General features: G+C 41.5%; 1 protein-coding gene across 1 annotated transcript in view; it reads left to right on the top strand.

Moving 5' to 3' along the window:
- Positions 1-9570: 9570 nt before the first annotated feature.
- SOX30 (SRY-box 30) overlaps positions 9571-9654 on the top strand; it is a 27944-nt gene continuing 27860 nt past the window's right edge. The window contains exon 1 of the mRNA XM_021711089.1: positions 9571-9624. Within this exon, the coding sequence (XP_021566764.1) occupies positions 9571-9624 (54 nt within the window). The remainder of the gene's footprint in view (positions 9625-9654) is intronic.

The raw sequence follows: 9654 nt of genomic DNA, 5'->3' as shown, positions 1-9654 counted from the left end.
AGGAACCCAGCAGGTGGAGGCTGCAGTGGCCGGGAGCGGCCACTGCACTCCAGTCTGGGTGACAGAGTGAGACTCCAACTCAAAAAAAAAAAAAAAACAAAAAAATTAATGAACACATCCACTGTAGAAAATATAAATAAGCAAAAATAAATTTTAAAAAAACTTATGTTAAGTGAAAAAGAAACATATTCTATATCTAAGATAATATGTGAAATTTTGTTGTTATTATTATTATTTGAGTTGGGGTCTCACTCTGTCGCCCAGGCTGGAGTGTAGTGGCACGACCACACACTGCAGACTCAACCTCCTGGTCTCAGGTAATCCTGCCACCTCAGCCACCTGAGTAGCTGGGACTACAGGCATATATCACCATGCCTGGCTAATTTTTTGAGTTTTTGTAGAGATGGGGTCTCACTAGGCTGGTCTCGAACTCCTGGGATCAAACAATCCTCTTGCCTTGGCCCCTGCAAAGTGCTGGGATTACAGGCATGAGCCATAGTGCCTGGCAATATGTGTAAATTGAAACACAAATGCATACATATATCAAACCCTGAGGATCATTCAGTGGTATATATATAACCAAGGGCACACATTAAACACACTACAGTGGGTGCCTAGGGCATGGGAATGAGGGAGAGTAGAATTGGAATAAAAACAGGCACAGTGAATAAAGAGGAAAACCATAAAGTAAAATAACAAAATACAACAGGAATAGGACTGTGGTGGGCAGAACGGTACGGTCCCTCCAAAGATGTCCATGTACTAATCCAGGAAGGTATGACCATGTTACCTTACAGGGCATAGGAGACTTCACACAAGTGATTAAGTTAAGGATCCTAAGATAGGGGCACTATTGTGGATTACCTGGGCAGGTCCAATATCATCACAACGCTCCTTACGATCTGGAGGAGGAATTTAGATGAACCAGAGAAGAACAAGTAAGGTTGGAAGCAGGGGTCAAAGTGATGCATCTGTTGGCTTAGAAGATGGAAGACGGTACATGAGCCAAGTAATGTGAGTCTCTAGAAACTGTAAAGGTCAGAGAATAGATTCTTCCCTAGAACCTACAGAAGAAGGACAGCTGCCTGAGGGAGACACTTTGGTTTTAGACCCATAAAATCCACTTTGAACTTCTAACCTTCAGAACTGTAAGACTAAAAAATTTGTATAGCTTTAAACCACTACATTGGGTAATTTCCTACAACAATAAGAAACTACTAATACAGAAACTTGTGCAGACCAAAGATAATGCTCTGTTGAAACTAGAGATGAATCAACTAAACTGTCTACATGGAAAGTCCAAAAAGAAAAAAAAGGCCCTGTTCCTCCATAAAAAAAATTAACACTGGGGAAAATTAGTACTTCCCCAATTAAAAAATAAATTAGAATTGATTCATTCTTTGTTTGTTCTAAGACTTAGCATGTAGTGGCAATTAAAACCTAAAAGTTCTTAAATATTAGGATGGTGCACAAGTAATTGCACTTTCAGACTGTGAATTTTAAATCATTATAACTAGGTTCAAACACACTTTACTAACCAAAATAGAAACTATTACAATCAACACATATTTGCCAGCAAGAAATAAGTTTGTTTACTCCTGTAGCATAAAAATCTGTACTTTGGAATTCGACAAACTCTTGGAAAGCATTTTCTGCATCCTGGAGCTGGTTGTGGAAGTACTGTCCCTGCAGAAAGTTGTGGAGGTGCTTGAAGAAGTGGCAGTTGGTTGGCGAGAGGTCAGGTGAATATGGCAGATGAGGCGAACAATTTTTGAAGTGTTGGTTGTGCAATGTGCGGCTGGGTGTTGTCATGGAAAAGAATCGGGCCCTTTCTGTTGACCAATGCTGGCTAAAGGCGCTGCAGTTTTAGGTGCCTCTCGTTGATTTACCGAGCACACTTCTCAGATGTCATGGTTTTGCTGGGATTCAGAAAGCTGTAGTGGATCAGTCTGGCAGCAGACCACCTAACAGTGACCATGACCTTTTTTTGCTGCAAGTTTAGCTTTGGGAAGTGCTTTGGAGCATCTTCTCTGTTCAACCACTGAGCTGGTCATTGTTAGCTATTGTATAAAAATCCACTTTTCATCACACATCACAATCCAATGGACAAATGGGTTCGTTGTTGCATAGAATGAGGTAAGACAACACTTTAAAATGATGATTAAAAAAAATTTTTTTTGGTCAGCTCATGAGGCACCCACTTATCGAGCTTTTTCACCTTTCAAATTTGCTTCAAATGCTGAATGACCACAGAATGGTCGATGCTGAGCTCTTTGGCAACTTCTCACATAGTTGTAAGAGAATCAGCTTCCATGAATGTTTTCAATTGGTCACTGTCAACTCTTGATGTCTGGGCACTACGCTCCTCATCTTCAAGGGTCTCCTTTGCAAAACCACGACTACCCTGCATGTTCATTAGCAATACCTGGGCCAAACACGTTGTTGATGTTGTGAGTTGTCTCTGCTGCTTTATGACCCATTTTGAACTCGAATAAGAAAATCACTGAATTTGCTCTTTGTCTAACATCATTTCCACAGTCTAAAATAAATATAAACATCAAGTAGTAAATCATTAGCAAAAAAACATAGAGAAATGCACATTAAAATGATGTATAACATAACCACATTTACTTAAGAATATATTCCAATATCAAACAGCAAATTTCAACAATGCGAAAACCACAATTACTTTTGCACCCCAACCTTATGTAAGTTTAATTAAATTCATTTTATAATCTTTTAGGATGAAAAGCACTCCCTTTCCATCAATTACTTTGAATATTTTATTCCTATTTGTATTAGTTTCCTTGGGCTGCCATAACAAAATACCACTGGCTAGTTGGTTTAAACAATAGAAATTAATTTTTTCAGTGTTCTGGAAGCTGAAAGTCTCACATCAAGTTCTGGCAGGGTTGGTTTCTACCGAAGGCTTCCTTCCTGGCCTTGTAGTCACCTGCCTTCTCAGGATATCCTCAGTTGGCTTTTCCTTGGTGCATATTGGAAGGAGGACAGGGGAGCCAGGGAGTTTCTTCTTATAAAGATATTAATCCTACTATATCAAGGCCTCCTACCCTATTTTAACCTCGTTTACTTCCTTAGAGGTCTGTCTTCGAATACAGACATATTGGAGGTTAGGGCTTCAGTGTGTGGCTTTTGGGAGGACACAAACATTCAGTCCATAACACTGCTCTAATGGGATCACTTTAACCAACCTCCTTTAGGGGCCCTGTTATGACTTTGGGCAGTTTTGGTATGAATTTAACATTTCTTTGTAAAAGGGCAAATTGTAAAAGAAAAGAGGCCTCATTTATCTTAGTCCCTGTTATATTCCTAGAGCCTGATATAGGACTTGGAACCCTTGGAACATTCCAAGGATTCAGTAAATATTTATATAATGAATAAATACATCAACCATGGAAGGGAAATGCTCCTCTAGGCCTTAGTCAATGAGGTTGTAGCAGTCATAAAAAAGAACTAAACCCAAAACTCTTTGATGTACATTTCTGTTAAGAAAAGAAAGAGAAGAAAGGGGAATGTATTAGTTTCTTAGGGCTGCTGTAACAAAGTGGGTGGCTTAAAACAATAGAAATTAATTCTCCCCAGTTTTGGGGATCAATAGTTTAAAACCAAGGTATAGGCAGACTGGTTCCTCTTGGAGGCTCTGAGGGAAAAACCTCTTCAATGCTTCCTTCCAAATTTCTGGTGGCTCCCAGCAAGCCTTGGCTTGCAGATGCATCACTCCAATCTGTGCTCCATCTTTACATTGTCTTCTCCTCTGTATCCTCTCCTCTTCTTATAAGAACACAAATCATACCCAAATCTAGCATGATTCCATCTGAATCCTTAATTAATTACATCTTCAGAGACCCTATTGCGGGGGTCCTCTCCCACAAGGGTGTGAGGTTTCCTGAATGAGAGATGGGCTAGGCGAAAGATGAAAATAATATACTTGGACACCTGCTTGCAGGCCAGAGACCTGCAGGACAGAAGACATTTAATGTTAGTTAACAGAAAGCTTTTATACCATTTATAAAGGGGCAAGACAAAATTCCTTCATGTACGTATCCTTTAAAAGTTACTACCATCTAGTGGTCTAGAAGCAACAAACAAGCCAAGAACACTATCTGCTTTTAGTCAATAAGTCTTTTTCATAAAGCCAAAAATGATAGTTTTAGTCCAAAGTCCCAAATTACAGTCCTTGAAATGTCTCAAGAAAGCTTCCAAGTGCACATTTCTCCATGTATCAGGAGTTTTCTTTCTGAGGCTTCTATGATCTTCAAAGCTCCGTAATCGCCTCTCTTGTCCAGGTGTCTTCATTACTTTTCTCTTATCCTGCAGTGTTTATTTCTAAAGAAAACTCAAAAGAAACTTTTAGTGATGTTTCCCAGGCTCTCAAGGTTGCTTTCTGGCTTTAGTTAATTTAGCATAAAAGTATCCAATTGGTATATTATGAATTCAGTGAAAGCCCACTCTATAAACATTAACTTAGAATTTTAACTATTGAATTAAGTAAAAACCTTAATGATTAATCTTCATCCTAAATCTGTGAAAACAGTGTTATAAATCACCTACATAACTCCTAGATAAGTGTTAGAACTTATAATGAATTCATAATGAACTTACTATAAACTTGTGCTTCTAAAAAACTTTATGTCTAAACACTAAACTACATAATTCTAAATCAAATAGGGAGTGAATATACTTATATCATTTATTACTCAAGCAATATCTAGTAACTTGTAACCAAGTGAAAGAAAGCATTCTTTATGTTCTTCAGAGTTTAACCATTACATACGTTAGAAAAGGCCAAATGGCACAGTGGGAAATGGAAAATGAACCATGACATTCCCAGGTTAGCTGTGAGTACTTCACATAAACATGCCATTTTCTTCTTCCACGACTGCACAGAATTCTTCGGCTGTACCAACAGTAAAGGTGGAAGACAGAAGGGCCTCAGCTTCCTGGGCTCGCCCTGCAGCCCGGGGTCTTCGGCACACCAGGACCCTGTCAATCAGGTGGGTCTCCAAGGCTGGCTCCCAACACCCTATTACCAAAAAAGGTTGTATATTCTAAGGTTCTGGGGATGAATTTACAGAGACACTACTCAACTAATGCATTACAAGGAATCTATTGAAAATAATTGCAGGTAGGTTTCCATCATTAAATAAATAACATTTCCTGTTCCTTTATAATTTACAGAGCTCACAAAATGAAAATTATTTGCTATACAGCCCTTTCTGAAAAGTTTTGCTGCCCCAGAGAATAACAGAGAAAGCCATATAATCATCTCAATAGATGCAGAAAAAGTATTTGATAAAACTGAACTACTATTTATGATATGAAACAACTAGAAATAGAAGGAAACTTCCTTCATTTGATATATAAACCTACAACTACCCGTTTGCTTAAAGGTCAACAACTGAATGTTTTCTTCCTAAGACTGGGTACAAATCAAAAATGTCCATTCTCACCACTTATATTTAACTTGGACTGGAGGTTCCAGCCAGTGCAATAAGGCATGAAAATATGAAAATCAACATATAGCCAACTAGAAGGGAAATTGAGAAAACAATCATAGTCACAGCACCATCAGGAACTTGCTTGACCTAATTTCAAAACTTATCATAAAGCCACAGTAATCAAGAATATGGCATTGGCATAAAGTAGGGTATATAAATTGAGGGAACAGAACAGGGAATTCAGAAATAAACCCATGCATATATTGCCAATTAATTTTTGACAATTCAGACTAGAACATGGACTAAAATCCTGCACAGTAGCAACACCAACTTGATTTGTCTGCTTCTTTTATGAGTTTTTGCTTATGCATACACTTGGCTCTTTCATTTAGTCCTCAGTTTAGTGGTTCTCAAAGTGACTCTTTCAGAGAATCTGCTAGATTAACACTACTCTTGGAATAATTATGAGGGGAGGACTAAAAAAAAAAAAAACAAATAAAACAAAACTGGAGTTATCTTTTGGGAGGCAGGCCCTTGTAGTACAGGCTTCCTCCACTAAGTAAGTGTTCTAAGAACCCGTTGTCATCAGCTAGCATTGTTTTGAGAGGCTGCATTCAGGTTCAGTGAATTTTTTTTTTTCTTTTTTCTTTTGGTGGAGAGTCTTCCAATGCATTTGCCCATTTCATAAAGGGTGATTTACATGCGTACCTGCCCACATCGTTCTGAGTATACTGTAGTTTTTGACCAAAAATAGCATGGTTTCCATGTCCCACCTTCCCTATTCACCTGGTCTCACCCCGAGCAACTGTTTTTTGTTTGCCTGCATGAAAAAAGTCCATAAAGGAAAACGTTTTGCCAGTGTGGAGGAGGTGAAGCAAAAGATGGCAGGAGCACTAAAGGGCATCAAAATCTACAAGTTAAAAACTGTTTTGAGCAGTGGAAAAAGCATCTCAATAGGTATACTGCATCAAACAGAGAGTAATTTAGAGGTAACTAAAGTTTAAACATGTAAGAATACAAAAATAAAAATTCCAGGTTTTTTGGGTCCCCTCTTGTATAATACAATATTTGCTCTTTTTACTTTATTCTCCCATGAGAGTACGGTAGTCTTCCAGAGCCTACATAACACAGGAATCAAAACAGACTGAATGAAAAAACTAGTATGAGAATACAGCTGTTTTATTTTTTAATTTTTCTATTAAGCCAGATATTAGATCCACAATGCTGCTCTTTGAATTTTTGAAAAAAATTTTTAATTAAAATGTGTTAAATACATTTTTTAATTTCAGTTTTTATTTATAATATGGTAAATATCGATAAGCAAAATCCACATATACAAAAGCTCTTCAGTAGTTTTTACGGGAATAAAAGCTTTCTGAGATTAAACAGTTTGGGAGACACTGTCTACCTGCCAGGTATAAAAACACCTGTTTACCACATTTAACAACAGAGGATTAGAAAGAGAATTGGGGCTGGGTGTGGTCGCTCACACCTGTAATTCCAGCACTTTGGGAGGCCAAAGCAAGATAACTGCTTAAGCCCAGAAGTTCAAGACCAGCCTAGGTAACACAGCAGGACCTCATCTCTACAAAATAAGAAATCTAAAAATTAGCCAGGCATGGTGCCTGTAGTTCCACTACTCAGGTGGCTGAGGTGGAAGGATCACCTGAGCCTAGGAGGTGGAGGCTGCAGTAAGCTGTGATTGTGCCACTGCACTCCAGTCTGGGCCACAGAGTGAGATTCCAACTCAGCTGCAAAAGTCACCTACTCAGGATAAATATATAGCTTTTGGTCAGAATGTCATTTAGAAACGCAGAATGTCATTTAGAAATCCTGTGAAAAGCCGGAATCGGTGGCTCAGCCTGTAATCCCGGTCTTTGGGAGGCTGAGGTGAGTGGATTGCCTGAGCCCGTGGGTTCGAGACCCGCCTGGGCAGCAAGTCCTCATCTCTACAATAAATTAAAAAATCAGCTGGGTGTGGTAGCACATGCCTGTAATTCCGGCTACTTGGAAGGCTGAGGCGGAAGGATCGCCGGAGCCCAGCAGGTCGAGGCTGCGGTGGCCGGGAGCAGCCACTGCACTCTAGTCTGGGCGACAGAGTGAGACTCCAACTCAAAAAAAAAAGAAAGAAATCCTGTGAAAACAGGATTTCTTGTTTTTCTTGGTGATGTTTACTGGAAATAAACATCCCAGTAAAAGGAAAGGCATAAACATTGGCATGGATTTGGAGCAGTATCTAGCATAAGAGTAAGAAGTGCTTAATATAGGTAGTGATTATTACTCTTTCATTATTAGACAATGGCAGTCTCTATTCATTTACTCTTTTTTTTTTTTGAATTGGAGTCTCACTCTGTCATCCAGGTTGGAGTGCAGTGGCATGATCATGGTCACCACAGCCTTGACCTGCTGGGCTCAGGCGATCCTTCCGCCTCAGCCTTCCAAGTAGCTGGAACCACAGGTGTGCACCACCAGCCTGGTTATTTTTTATCTTATTTTATTTTATTGTAGAGACAAGGTATCACCAAGTTGCCCAAGCTAGTCTTGAACCCATGGGCTCAGGCAATCCTCTCGCCTTGGCCCCTAAAGTGCTGGGGTTACAGGCATGAGCTGCCAAAATACTCACTATATGCCAGGCTCAATGGTCAGCATCAGGAATTCAGTGATGAGCAAAATGCCAACACTCTGATCTCAAGGCCTTTACAGTCAAGTGGGAGATAGTCAAATGGGAGAGTAGAGTGATTGCATAAACATAATTACAAATCATGGTAAGTGCTCTAAACGAAATAATGGAGTCATAAGTGGATAAAGGAGATCTGACCTGATGTTCAGAGCCAGAGAAGGCATTTCTGAAGAAGTGCCAGTGGAGCTATTTAAAAATGAGCAGGAGTTGAAACAAAGAAAGGAATAACCTGCCCAGGCATACTCAAAGGTCCTGTGGTAGCAACAGAATGCTAAGGAGCCAATGCAGCTGAAGCCCAAAGAGGCAAGGCTACCGTGGTGAGCAGTAGTAGTAGGTACAGCACAGGCCATTCAGGGATTTGTAGGCTTTGCCAAAGATTTTAGACCTTTATCCCATGGTCAGTGGGGAGCCATGAAAAGACTTAAGAAAAGGGGTATGAGATTACCAGATTTGTGTTTTTGAAAGATGACTGGCAGTTGGAGAGTAGTGGGGCAAGACATGGAAGCAGGGAGACCATTTACAGGGCATTATCAAGGTGAAAGATGGTGGAAGCCTGGACCAAGGTAATGGCAGTAGAGGCACAAACAAGTGGATGAATTTTGAGATGTATTTTGAAAGTAGGATGCACAGGATCTGGTGACTCATTAATTAAAAGTGTAGGCCAGGCACCAGTAGCTCACACCTGTAATCCTAGCATTCTGGGAGGCTGTGGTGGGAGGATCGCTTGAGGCCAGGAGTTCACAGACCAGCCTGGACAACATAGCAAGACTTCGTTTCTGAAAATAAACAAATAGAAAGTTTAGTAACAGTAACTGCACAAAGTCAAAGATCCTTCCCAGTAACATCAACGAATGAGTTAAGGGTAAGTTGCAACATTTCCCCCATATCCCCTGACAAAGAGCCCAAGGACCTGCTGATGCTCATGACAGTGTATTCTGGCCGGCAGGGCACGTGCACAACGCCCTGTTCCCAGCCAGCTTAAGAGACTCACGACTGTATCCCCTGGATGTCAGTGGCATGGAACCGCACCGTTTCCTGGGCAACGCCATTGTCAGGAGCAGCGGGCGGGGGAGGGGTAACTAGGGACAACGGCCGGAAGAGAACTACGGAAGAGAGGGAGAGTCAGAAGGGGAAAATGGTCAACAGGTACCGCAGCCCCAGCCAGCGTGGGTGATTCGAGGTCTCGGCACGAGGCGAGAGCGGAGGGCGGGCGGTGCTGGAGAGCACGCCTGCGATTGGCGGGCCGGGGGTTCCCGGACGCTTGTGATTGGGCGAGGCTGAGACAGACGGCTGCGTTTCGAGCCGCGTAGGGTTCTGGGTAGCAAAGGTCTTGGAAGGGTCTTAACCGAAAGGGGGAGGGGGCAGGTCGCCAACAAACGGCTGAGCTCACAATCCGGGCGGGACCAGGCTGGGGGCGTCCCCCGCCCCTCCATGGAGAGAGCCAGGCCGGAGCCGCCGCCGCCTCAGCCGCGCCAACTGCCGCGGGTGAACCCGCCGCGTCCGCTGCGTCCCGCT

The sequence above is a fragment of the Carlito syrichta genome, unplaced genomic scaffold, assembly GCF_000164805.1.
Source record: "Carlito syrichta isolate Samal-C Ts95f unplaced genomic scaffold, Tarsius_syrichta-2.0.1 Scaffold301856, whole genome shotgun sequence".
Lineage (NCBI taxonomy): Eukaryota > Metazoa > Chordata > Mammalia > Primates > Tarsiidae > Carlito > Carlito syrichta.
This window is presented reverse-complemented; position numbering and strand designations above follow the sequence as displayed.